The 13,448-nt window shown below is 41.4% G+C and overlaps 2 protein-coding genes and 1 non-coding gene across 5 annotated transcripts in view; 1 reads left to right on the top strand and 2 right to left on the bottom strand.

Moving 5' to 3' along the window:
- Positions 1–5,987, bottom strand: part of ccdc85cb (coiled-coil domain containing 85C, b) — a 46,039-nt gene extending 40,052 nt beyond the window's left edge. For all 3 annotated transcript variants that reach the window (XM_034527827.1, XM_034527828.1, XM_034527829.1), the window contains exon 1: positions 4,766–5,987. In XM_034527827.1, the coding sequence (XP_034383718.1) occupies positions 4,766–5,477 (712 nt within the window). In that variant the 5' untranslated portion in view covers positions 5,478–5,987. The remainder of the gene's footprint in view (positions 1–4,765) is intronic.
- A 383-nt stretch (positions 5,988–6,370) lies between these two features.
- Positions 6,371–12,573, bottom strand: LOC117727841 (cholesterol 24-hydroxylase-like). Its single transcript, XM_034528348.1, has 15 exons — positions 12,216–12,573; positions 12,017–12,094; positions 10,997–11,078; positions 10,726–10,799; positions 10,453–10,539; positions 10,169–10,307; positions 9,824–9,934; positions 9,579–9,741; positions 9,149–9,214; positions 8,651–8,723; positions 8,485–8,569; positions 8,087–8,197; positions 7,829–7,917; positions 7,626–7,692; positions 6,371–7,538 (listed from the first exon to the last, which is right to left on the bottom strand). Exons 1-15 carry the CDS (start codon positions 12,353–12,355, stop codon positions 7,389–7,391), a joined length of 1,515 nt encoding a protein of 504 aa, XP_034384239.1. The 5' UTR covers positions 12,356–12,573; the 3' UTR covers positions 6,371–7,388.
- trnat-ugu lies at positions 12,524–12,596 on the top strand. The gene has a single exon. It is a non-coding gene; the product is annotated as a tRNA-Thr (tRNA).
- The last annotated feature ends 852 nt before the right edge of the window (positions 12,597–13,448 follow it).

Here is a 13,448-nt window from a genome sequence, read left to right as displayed (position 1 = left end):
TATTATCTTATTATGAATCTTCAAGGGCAACTGTGACCAGTGGTGAGCAGATTTGTCCTTCAAGCAGAGGATCCGCTAGCCCATGTCAATGAGTCCTTGGACAAGACATTTAACCCCAAATTGCTCCCGTAGCTGTTCTACGGTGTGTGAGAATGTGTTGTAAGCTAAATGTAATAATAATAATAATAATAATAATAATAATAATGATGTGCCTCCCTGAGCACAGATTATTCATTTAAAGGGCTGAAGATAGTGATACTTTTTTTCTCCAATGATCTTCATGGATAAAGACGTGCAAACCGACAGGTTACCATGCCATATCCAATTACACTCTTCAATCATTTGAAGTAACAGAATCATGAGTTTACAACAAAACACCATAGAGTCTAAGCCTTCTCAAAAAAGACATTGTCTGTTGTAGTCTGAAACAAAGGTTTTCAACATGCAATGTATATTGCCAATGCTTACTGGTCACCAATTGACTTTGGGTCAAATATCCCATCCTCAGTTTCCCTCACATTGGTGAACATCACACCAGTCCACAAAGGGTGTCAGAGTGGTAAAGGGATCCGGATCTTTCTGTAGTAAGCCAAGAATGGGGGTGTCATCTGACAATTTCACAATGTCATTTTGGGGAGTTTTGTTCACACACCTATTTGTATATAATGGGAAGAGAACTGTGGAGCAAACACACCCTTGGGTCAGATATTGCTTTATTTAACTTTACATGTTGGACTGAGTTAGCAAAGAAAAATACCATTTGATAATAAAACAATGTACAATCATCGGTTACATTTTATCCAGTAATAAATAAGGCTGAAGAGTATTAAAAGCTGAACTAAAATCAACAAAAAAGTAAACGTGCATATACAGTATATCATATATACACAAGTGGTTGATAGTACTAACTGCATCATCTGTGCTTCTTCATTGTCTGTAAGAAAACTGCCAAGTTTTTAGTAAAGACACAATACATCTTTCAAAACATTTCATCACAATTGAGGTAAATGTGACGGGCCTATAATTATTGTTCTTAACTGGACAAGACTTCTTTGGAAGTGGAGTTGTTTCCCATAGTGCAGAGACAGTGTGTGAGTCCAGAGAGCGCTGAAAGAGGGGACAGCAGGCTGGAGTCAGCTCTTCAGCGCAGGCAGGAATCCCGTGTGGTCTGCTGGATGTCTTATGCACAGAACTAGCTGGAGCTTCACCTCGTAGCTCTCCATCTCAGGCCTTCTACTCAAGTCGTCTGTGAGAGAGTCTGACACGCTGCACTGATAGAGAAGCTGAGGTCATTCACTACTTTCGCTTTCTGTAAGTCTTGAGTACAAGAAATATGTCTTTTGCTTGGTTCCATATTGGTAATAGCTTTCATTGAATCCCAAAGATTTTTCAGAGTTAATAGTAGGAAAATGTTCTTCAATAATGTCCATTACCATTACATGTCATTTAGCTGACGCTTTTATCCAAAGCGACTTACAATCATGTTACATTAACACACTGTAGACACAGCTACAGGGAACAACTCAGGGTTAAGTGTCTTGCTCAAGGACACACCGACTAGGGCGGGGATTGAACCACCAACCCCCTGATTGAAAGACGGACCTGCTAACCACTGACCCACAGTCGTCCTATTGTTGTCTCCTGGCCTTAGTTAACAACTGATTAAGTTCCTTTTGTACCGTTTTTAGTTCTACTCGGTCCTTATTTCTAAAGGATCATTTAGTTATGAATGGTTTAATGTTTGGGTCCACAATGATGTCCTTTTTAGTAAGTACATTGTCCACAGAAATTAATGTAGCCTGTTATTGTCTCTGTAGCTGCGTCGATATCTGCATCATTAAACATACCCAAATCTATGCACAAGAAACAGCCTTTAAGTTTTTCCATGTCACCTTCAGACCACACAGTCACTGTTTTTACACATGGCTTCCTGCATTTGAGCGCGGTGTTGTGGTCAAAGTTAGCAAGGGGAGGTTTACATCTCCCAACATAGGCATTTTGATGTTTCCGTAACACACAGTTCTATTATCCCGTGTTCCATACTTGACATATTGTTTACATCCCGCTAGTGACAGCTCTAGGTGTGTGCTGTTTGCACCAGTCATTACTCAAACACTGCATACGAATGGTCTGTAGCACTTTGGAAATTTCAGTATGAAAAACATTTAGGTAAGAAAACATTGATGAATGATGGATTTGTGCACACACACGGTTCAAACAAAGATTTGAGCATGCACACTTGTTTGTGAATGTTGCTTTAAAGCCATTTAGCAGCTCGAGGCCAGGAGAATGTGTGAGGGTCTGTTAAAAGGTCAACAAGCATTATTGCAGGGAGGATCTTTTCAGCTCATCTGGACAATGTCAAAGCAGCACTTTGCTGTCTCGCTTGGGCACTTTGTCTTAATCTCACACAGTTATACGCAGTCTGTGTGGCACTATAGGCGAGCCTAATGTAAGCGCTCCGTGACAGCATCATGTTTCAGGCAGTCTTCAACTGGAATTGGGTTCCAGACCACTAAACGTCAAGGCACAAAAAAAAAAAATTATATATATATATATATATATATATATATATATATAAAAACCAACCTCCTCTGAGCTCAATATACCCTCCAACAGTCCTCCGCCACTCCACCCTTCCCAGCTCCCCAGCCAACCCCTTACAGCCATTCAGCCACTCCCCCAACACTGCCGAGATCCATTGGGGGGCCTTTTGCTGGGGCCCCTTTCCTATACACTCTTCTCCCAGTGCCTCTAAAGGAGACAGACTTCTAGATTTTCATTTGCGAATAAGACAAAGAAAAATTTTTAATTGACTGAAAATGGATGAAACACAAACTTCTAGCTCAACCAACTGGTCCGTTACACTCTTGGGACACCAAACACATTCCTCCTCCTCCTCCCCGTCTGTGTGTGTCTGGCGACCGGACAGATGCTGTTCATTTAGCACTTGAGCGGTAATCATCAAGCTTGTCTCCTCAATGCCCAGGAGGAGACACTCTGGCATTTCCACAGTGTTTAATAAAGACCTCACACCGCAGCCGGATCTACCCGCACAACAGTCACTCGGATTTAAAGCAGCCAATAGAGTAAATCTGTGCCGGGGAAGAATTGTCTTACTAGTCAGAGTCGTACGAGCTAGTGTCGACATGCAAGCAACTAAACTCCTAACACTTCTGGGTACAGTCATCCAATTTATGTAATAGCAGATTAGGATGAACGTAGTATTGCTTTATTGTCATTTCTATTAATTGATATCTCAGGCAATGTCAACAATAGTTCTGTTTCTTTCCATGTTGAGTTGTTTGCAATTATGTAAAAGCTGGAAAGATTTGTGATTCTTAGCTTTGTTTAAGACCAGATAGCATCAATCATATTCCCAATGCATTGGTTTTAATAATGAAATGATGAACCTGTCAAGAGAAGTAGGTCTGTCCACTGCTAGCTGGTTGTGTGTGGGGGTATTTGTGCATTATAATCAGCCTCAGGGGCACAATGTCACACACGCATGAGGAGAAACAGCAGCTTAGAGAGGTGCTGGGTCGCTGCAGACACAATATTGATGTTACATAATGACAGCCAAACACTGCCCAAAAATGTGAGTGTTTCTGGATTAAGGGCTGCCTCGGCTCTCACTCATGCTCGTTTCCATGCTTTTGAATTTGTCACCTCCACAGTTCTCCCAGTCTACAATGTCTATAAATGTTTGATGGATAACAAGTGACCGATGTGATCTGATTTTGAAGTTGCTTGCTTTGACCTCATATATGCTGCTGCTGCTGTAAATCAGGATAAAAATGATAATGATGAAGTTTAAACTGGGTGGATGATTTTGTTCGTCACATGAAACAGAATTTATTTCCCTTGCCAAACAGATCGTGGCGAGTTATCAGCCCATGTGCTAGCTGAACGAGGCTTAGTGTCCTCCTGTTCCATCAGGGCATTTTCATCCCAGCTCGAAGCTTTCAGCCGTGTATTTAGGTCTTAACATTGATTTCTGATCCCACGCCATGCATTCCATCGCAGACATGAGTGCTCTTCTACAACAAAAAGGCAACAATGATAATCAGCAAAAGATCCCCTAAAATAATCCATTTGCTTGAGCTCCCCTTCTAAAAGCTATTAAGATAAGTCCTCTTCCTTAAAGACAAGGGCTAAAACTTAAATCAGTTCAGATTCAAATGATGGGGTAGCATGGGACTGTAAAGGCCACTTAAGGATACTGTATGTGTGTGTGTCCATTGGATCATATCAGTGTGTGTGTGTGTGTGTGTGTGTGTGTGTGTGTGTGTGTGTGTGTGTGTGTGTGAGTGCTAATCACCCTAATCAAGACATTACAGTGAGGTTAAGCCAAGACCCCCCCCCCCCATGTTAATCCTTCATAGTGATTTTGATCAGCATATGTCAGTGCAATCACATCCTGACTGTATTATCTATGGAGGAGTGAAACCAAGAAGAGGATCTGAGCTGTAATACTCCAGCGACATACTGTCTTTTGAGCGCTCAATCACACAGAAGTATAAGAAATCAACCATACCAAGAGGCCACACAATATCAAATAGTGTATTTTATCTGGAGAACTTTGGGTCTCTCCACTTTTGGCCACAAAGATGGCAATAAACTGAAAGGGCTTTTTGCCAATGTTCAGTGTCAGGCCTGACTGGTTGGACTCTAAGATGTGCGTCTAATGGGCCTGTGTTAAGTCTCCCAGCAGGTGACACCAGGCAGGTGTGTTTCCACATGGGAAGGGAGTGTTTGTACTCACCATTAATTCCATTGGGGATGCTCCTGTGATGGTGCGGTGCTGACAGGTCATCCATGGACCTCCTCATAGTGGTGCCCAACTTACTGTTCTCTGAGGTGGGCTTGTGTAGGTGGTTGTGGTGATCGGGGCTACCAGCACTGCCTGCGCTGGACGTGCTACTCCCGTCTCCAACATCCCTGACCGTGCCCGTGCCACCGTTCAGGTTGGTTAAACTTGACTGACTGTCTATGGAGCTCCTGGAACCCGCTCCGTTCCTCTCCTCATCCAGCATGAGGATGATCTCCTTGAGCTCAGAGTTCTCCCTCAGCACGGTGTCCTGGTTGGCCTCCAGCTCCTTCAGCTTCATCATGTAGGTGCCCACCTCCTTCCACATGGCACTGGCAGTGTGACGGCCAAAGCGTTGCCACTCGCGGGACAGCTTCTTGCCCTTCTGGCGGTCGTCGTCCAGGAAGCAGCAGAGCTCCCGGAGCTCATGGTTGTCGTCCTGCAGCTTCTGGTTGATCTCCTTCAGGTTGCGGATCTCGTGCAGGTGCATCTGCAGCCGCCGGTTGATGTCTTTCATCATGTTGCCGTGCTCGATCATCACGTTCATTTTCTCGCTGTCCACCCTCCGTAATCTCCGCACCAGCTCCTCTTTGCTGCATCGCAGCGCCTCGTCGTCCGTGAACTGGCTCGGGTCTTCCTTTGGTCCCTCGGACGCATTCTTAGCCATGATGAGGCTGCGAGTCTCAGTTGGTGGAAAACGGTGACTTGAAAATAACGCTATAATCTAATGTATCCAAGCCTGAGCTGCGGGATTGTATAAAAATAAGTACATTGTCCACAATATTTAGGTATCGGGATGCTCACCTCTTCAACGGGCCGGTAATGAAAAAACAATATGAATATGATGCTATGGAAAACCGTGCGTGAACTGAATGTTCTCACTACCGTTTTAAGGTTAAAGCCTGAACGTATTTCGGAAAACAACCGCTGGTACTCAAATCCCGTCAATAAAGGAAGTTCTGGGTTTTAAATCGATTACCGGGTCTATCAGGTCCTGGTCCCATCGCAATGGGCGCCGACTCCTCTGGACATCGCTCCCTTCACGCGAAGAGGTGAAACGTCGCGTCAACGGAATGTGTCGTAGCAGCGCTGCTCGGTACCGACGGAGAACTCGAGCCTTGAGCAACAGACCCCCTCCTGGTCCAAACACTCGGGTTTGAAATCATTCAAGAGGACTTCGGCCAAGACGGCCAATCAGACGAGGGAGAGGAGCGGTCAGCAGGTAGATGAGGCCCGCGAGGCTCCGCCCTCTTAAAGGGACAGTCCGACGAGGACCCACGGAAACACCGTTTCATGAAAGAAAACACAAGACCCGACAGAGCGCTGCATCTTTATGGAGCTTTCCATTTACACGCATTCCGACTGCTCGACAAAAAGCTCAGATATGTGACAACTTGTCCGTGTTCATTCTCAGGAAAATGTAGTTTAAAAAGGTACTTTTGAAACGCATTTGCAAGGTCACAGCGCCGCCGTGTGTACACTGACAGTAAAAGACACAGCAAGGCATATGGAGTACATACAAAAAACATCACTGCATATCAAACTGAACATGAACTCAAATTCACATTGAATCAGCATCACTTTATTTAGGTGTAAAACAAAGTAGATAACATGAACATGCTTCAGACATACAGCATATTATTTTTGGGGTAAAAATGGTAAACTCGTCATTTCTTTATTAGTGTTGAAAAGATTCTGCTACTAGAACGGATTCGATTGATTAAAGTTAACAATATTTAATGGCAAACGTTAATAGACAATTTAGGATCACGATCGTGGGGCCGGAATGAGACAAACTTCCAGTCCAATACAATAACTCCTCCGTGTGTATTAGTGTCTGTCTGGTCCGCTCAAGCCGAATACAATAACGTTTCCCCAGTACAACTTCTCCTTTATTTAGTCAGTCACGCTTTTAACACCTCAAAGGTTAGTAATTCGCTGTTTCTAAACAAAGCATCACTTTGGTTGGCTTAAGGCCATTTTCAAGATGACGGGGTCAAACGTCACACTTCCGGTCAAGACAGAGAAGTTCCCTTCAGAATAAAACCTCTTATCTTGCCTTCAGAATAAAAGTAACATCACATGTTCCCACCCCGCTTCCATTTTAACCGTTATCTCTAAGCAATAAACTACCATTCATTCTCATGCATCATACAGTTAATCATTACATTCGTCATCACATACAGTTAAAATAATAAAACAGTGATCATCTCTTATGCTTTATAATACATTCCTCTTAACAGTGTTAATGGCCCAAAACAAGTTTAGAAGCACAGCGAGTATGTTGGAGCAGATATAAAGATATAAGGTGTTAGTTCCATCAACTAACACGTTAAGTGCTAATGATACTCGAGACGTAGTTATTTTGTTTTCCCATATCCCCCTTATTGTTAGGTATAATTGTCATCTTTATCACTGCTTGTGGATATACTGTTTATATCATTAAAACAAGCACAGCTTATATTTGTATCTTTATAAAGGTTAAATAAACAATTAGTAATGCAACCGAACAACCCAATTTCACCACATGGACCATTATGGTTTCTGCTTATGCTATAATGCAATGGTATGTGACCACCTATTTCTTGTGATTCCTGCGTCTTACAGAACACACCACTCTACTCTTCGGCCTGAGTGTGCCATAGTCCTGGAGGTCAAAGGTCTGTCCAGGCAAAAGGGTGAAGTCAAACCTCTGGAGCAGCTTGGCCATAACCACTTTAGCTTCCATCTGCAATAGCCCCATAGACCATTGAGTTAGTTGCATGTGTTGTTATGTTTTGTGTGTGTTGATTATTTATGACCGTCAGACACCCACCTGAGCAAAGTTCTTTCCAAGACATGAGCGTGGACCGAGGGCAAAGGGGTAGTAGCAGTAATAAGGCCTTGTAAAACAGATACGAGACAGACTCCATTAATGCACACTATATTCCTCCTTTTGTCTGGGACAATGCTCAGTGGTCTGATGTGTTATGATTAACAATAAAACATGACATTGTGTGAAAATTGTATGCCTCTTACTTGGGTGCATCTGGGTGAAATCTGTCTGGATCAAATGTCAGCGGGTCCTTGAAGAATTTATCCATTCTCCCAGTCGCATAGGAACTGAACTGAATTTCAGAAGGATTAATTGAACATCTTGATAGCAGGAACTTTTTGTTATGCTTTGTCAGTATTCTCTATGTATATAAAGTTGAGACAAATGATATACCTTTTTGGGGTTCTGACACACAACTTCTATTTAATGGGTAGAAACCAACTCAAAAGTGCAAGACTCACAAAACATGTGACTCCCCCGGGTATGTGGATACCGTCAATGACAATGTCTTCCAGAACATCCCGAGATGTGCCTGGAGCCGTTGGGTAGATCCTCAGAGTCTCTTTAAGCACCTGGGGGGAGGTCACAGCGGGAGGTGCACATCCAGACTAAATTGCTTTAAACATTCCGATTTGAGCACATCAAAGCAGAATTGCAGAGAAGAGGTTTGGGTTTAGCGTGTCATCCAATTTTTTCAATTCAGTTTATTTTATATAGCCCAATAATCAATCCACAGACTTATATTTAGACTAACTTGAGAGTCAACAAATAATTCACTGGGTGAGTTGCACAATGGATGCACAACATGCTTCACTTCTGAATAGCTAAACCATAATTTACCTAACTTAATGATATGTACCTGTGAGAGGTAGATCAGTTTCCCCAGATCCTCATTCGTGATGTCCTGTTTCATTCCAATGACATCATCCACCTCTTTCTTCACTCTGACAAATATAAACACAACTGAAGAAACTATTCAAAAGCTACATGTGTTAACTGTTTTGTACTGCCTGATCAGTTCTTACTTCTCCAGGATATCAGGAAGTCTTGTAAGTTCCATGATGCAAAAGGCCAGTTGATTAGCTGTTGTTTCATGCCCTAAAATGATAGAACATTACTTCAAATGGAGCAAATATGGACCAACAACACACAGTGAAGTGGCACCCCTTTCTATCTCTCAACCAAAACGTGGGGCTCCAAAGACCAGTTTATCTAAAAAAAACAATAAATAAAGGACTCAAATATAAGTGGTAATAATAATAATGACACACAGTCATAAGATGGAACATTTATACAGAAGAGCATATTCATTTTTGTAAATAACTATGTCAATATGCTTGAAAATTAATATTAAACTCCAAATCTCCAGAATTCACATCTTTACTAGTGACTAGTTTGTATTCTGCGAAAAAGGAAATTGGGTTATATTTTAATTTGGTGTCCCTTTAACAATGTTAGCTAGTGCTACAAAGGAAGCATCAAGCTTATTTTGGATCATTTCACACCGTGCAGCAGAAACTCACCCGCGATGAAAAACGTCACAAAATTGTCCAACATCAATTCTTCATCTTCTTCAGTCATACTTTCCTCTGGAATAATAGGAAAATAGAGTTGAACAACTAAAACAATATGCCAGTCATCTTAATGTACAATTTGTATACATATACTCTTTGTATTAATTACTGCATGTGATTGTGAACAGGTCAGAGCTTAACCTTGCAGTTCTGTTCTGCAGTTCTCGTCAATATTTGACATATGAGATCTGCAGAACAGACCTGTAATGTTAAGCTCTGAGAACATGCACATGTTGAGAAGATGATGCTTGTAGTTGTTTTGTTTGTTATACAATTCTCCTCAGTTTAAAATAAATATATCCTCTAAACTAGTGTTTGCACAGGTCATAATTGAATGTTATGTTTATTCTCTAATCAGTAAATCCATCTGAACCATAACCTTTGCCAGCTGTTTTGATGATCTGTGTGAGGATGTCGTTGGGTACGTCATCGCCGTTTTCCATGGCAGTCTTTCTGGCCTGAATCCACTGAGCTCCAGTTGTGCGCAGCAGGTGGCAAGCTTCCCTAACCTCTTTAATGAATGGTCTGTTCTTTGGGTTGAACTGGAAAGGCCATATTTGAGGATCCAACACAGTTAATCATATTGTCACCACACTCACTCCATGCCAACTTGCTGTGTCTTACCTTAAAAAACTTGTCTCTGACAGAGAAGAGCATCCCTTTCAGACATGTCTGGACGGCTTGAGGGAAAAGTGAACTATCCTTCAGCGTTTCTAAATCCACGCCAAAAGCAACCTGAAAACAAGATTGATAGATGATTGTTTTGGTCATAAGCTGATGCTCTTGTCACAGGCAAGAACAACTTTTTGGAACACACAACAGACAGCAAAATGGAAAATGGTCATTTTAACGGAAGCCGGTGACATGAATCTACATACTGAAGCCTGACACGCACAATGTTGCTGGCCACGCTTGGCTGTTTTGTTGCTTTTGTTGCTTATAGTGTAAACATAGGATAAGGCACAATACCTTAGCAATAACATCAAGGGTGAGAGAGTTGACGAGGTGGAGCATGCTGGCCTCTCTCTCATTATCAGCGACATCTGAAAGTTTAGTCATCAGTTTCTCTGCCCTCTCGTTGAAAACACTGATTAGACCTCTCAAATACCTGAAAATAAGGGGAGTTTTAGACAATGGACTATTAAGCTCAACAGAAAGTTGGCAAGAATCTAGAAAGATTACAAACACTGAATATCAAATAAATGTTGAGCCGATACTCTATTGTGACTCTTTGTGATGACTGAATAACTCACAGGCTACTAAATGCAGGGTCCATGATCCGGCGCTGTTTATACCACTGTTCATGGTCCTGTGCTGTAACTAGGCCATTACCTAGAAACCTTGAAAAGAGACGTGGAACACAATACTTTCAACTTAGAAAGAAAAGGTTGTTGTCAGTTCAGCATTGACAGTATAACAAATATACACTTATTATTATTATCATTGCTTTATTGATCCTAGGCCATACAACTTGTATGACATATGCAGAAAGAAAAGTATAACTAATCTAACGTCTGATAAACTACCTTTGACCAAACAAGTTGAAGAGTTGTTTGTAGAAGAATCGATCTTTGGGATACTTTGAGGACATCAGGACCTCCTGAAACAGAGCCACCAAAGGAGGGAACAATAAAAAACAAGTTGCTTTTATTGCAAAAATTATCAGGATGTATTCCAATCTTTCTATTATATTTTTACCAAAGCAGGACCATCTGTATAGCGGTGCACTTGTATACTGCTTATTGTGCAATGCTTATGCAACTCGTGGTTACACAAATACTAGGTGCGGACGTTTACCTTGGTTCCTTCTGGGCAGGTCACAAGGATTATAATGTAATGCAGAATATTTTGCCTGCAAACAGGCCCATGGATCTCCGCCCTGTAAATTACATCTTAATTATTGGTATTATGAAGGTAGGTATGCTGCAAAAAGCAACACTGTGTAAACCTGATGGGAGAACCTAGAGCAAAAATCTGAACTTGCACGTTGAAAAGTTCACTCATGCGTTCTGAATGTGCAGTTTATGAGCACACATTTATTACATTTGAGATACCAAGTAAAAAACACATTATATGAAATCCAATGTTCATAGAAAAAAAAGAGCTAAAGCCACAGTTAAAATATCATGAAATAATATAATTGTGAAATTGAAAGTCACCTCGAATGACATTATGACTATTACTTAAATGTCACATGGTTATACCAAGGTTTTAGAATAGAAAAGCTGTAAGTTACAAAGACTGTTGGACTGTCTTGGACACAAACGTCGCGTCACAGCAGCTTCGGACTTCTGATTGGTTCACTGTCACGCATCTCTTGGGTCCGCAGGTACAAGTGAGTTTTCAAAATAAATGTTGCAAAAGTCAAGTGGCGCAGATTCTTCACTTTGTGTTGCCAGAGAGCGCATTTTGGTGCAATGACGCATGCGCAGTATAATCACCGAATTGTTGTGGTTGTACTGTAAGATAAACTAAAAGTCAAAATATAATAATACACGTTTGCGGTTGCCATTGAATCTATTTAACTATCAATCTACATGTGTGGATACAAAACAATTATATTTATTCTCGAGATCTCGTGTTTGGTCTTTGACTTCAATTCAGCCCAGGTGTGTCCATATTTGACACACAGTTTACAGTTTTTTGTTCTACAAGTTCTCACATCAAGTCGACAAGCTGTTGCGTGTTGCAACATGTTAATCTGGGAAATGACAACAATTTAGACACATAGAGGTACAGCACAGACAAGGAAATTATGACGTTTTATCACTTATGTTTATCGAATATGTATGAAATATCGCTGGTGCTTAACGTTACCATTCCAGGAACGTGTCGTGTATAAGTTTGCTACTTCTCGTTGCCCTCAAATACGTTGCTGAATGGCCGAAGAGAAAACTGGGGTGAAAAAACAAAAGTAGTTATGTCAAAACAATAGTTTTAGCTAATGTTCGCTCGCTAATGTAGGTTACGAGAAAACAAATATAGCTAACATTGAATACGGCCCCGCTTCACTTACCTGTCTCTCGGTGGCCCAGGTATGTGGTCATATTTCATATGAATGTGTTTAACATATAAGCAGTAAGCAAGAAACAATATGAAAACCAGAAAGAGCAGAAACATAGCAGTCCAGCTCAAAATCACGAGGAAGATACCCATTTTGTAAATGATCAGGTCTGGTAAGTCTGCTAGTTTAAACTTTAGATTCTAACGCCATAATCAAACACCACGATCGTTTGGTTCCGGGTACGACATGTGTCAAGATATCCAGAGGACCTCACGTATATTAGGTTAAAACCATAAGTTTACCCAGAATGCAACAGAACGGGCTCCATAGCTCAGTGGTTAGAGCACTGGTCTTGTAAACCAGGGGTCGCGAGTTCGATCCTCGCTGGGGCCTGATGGGTTGAATGTTTTTCAGTGTGCAAGCTTGATGGTGGCTAGGTGTGCTGTTTGTTATGTGGAATTTGCGTTGTGTCCTACTAGAAACCTCAATACCATCTAAAGTAAACAATGCAGTTTCATCCTTCTTATTGGCAAATTAGCTTTACACTGTAGTTACAGTTTTATCATTGACTCATTAGCTATAACATAACGTAAGATGTGATCCAGGGGAGGAGAGGAAGTGGAGGGATCGACGTAAGACAATGTCTTTTGTAGGACATTTACTTTGAAAAAGCTCTTAATTGGCAAGAAACAATGTCTGATTTTCATTTTGGAGGGAGTCAGTCAATTATTAAGAACATAGTTTTTTTAGACTTTTACTGTGAAAGATCTCTTAATAAAGCAGAAATAGGTTTATGTGTCATGCACCCACTGCACCTTATCAACTTCAGTTCACAATAAACATAACGCTGAGGTAAGTTCTGAGTTTTCAAAACTTTAAAGCTCTGACCCACATTGTACCGCCTCCCACCTCAGAGCTCATCCATCACCAATCAGTTTCAGCACGAAAGGACAAGGGAAATCCTTCATGATTGAAAACAGAACCAATGTTGCCAAGCGCAGCTACAACTACGTAGAAAGATGCACTTCACACATGAGATCCCGCCTTTTCACCTCAGCTGGCGAAGCAGGAAATCCTGCTTTGATACAATTACACTCATCTCATGAAGCACTGAAATAACAGTAATTGTTTGAGTCAACACAGAGTCTCACATATAGAATTAGTAAAGAGATGCAGACAGAAGTGACAAGATAAGTGATGCAGATGGACATTGTGAATCAAATGAGGACTTATGTTTGCTTGTGT

Source organism: Cyclopterus lumpus, chromosome 24, assembly GCF_009769545.1.
Source record: "Cyclopterus lumpus isolate fCycLum1 chromosome 24, fCycLum1.pri, whole genome shotgun sequence".
NCBI classification, from domain to species: domain Eukaryota; kingdom Metazoa; phylum Chordata; class Actinopteri; order Perciformes; family Cyclopteridae; genus Cyclopterus; species Cyclopterus lumpus.
Note: the sequence above shows the minus strand (reverse complement) of the source record. Positions and strands in the feature narration are given on the sequence as shown.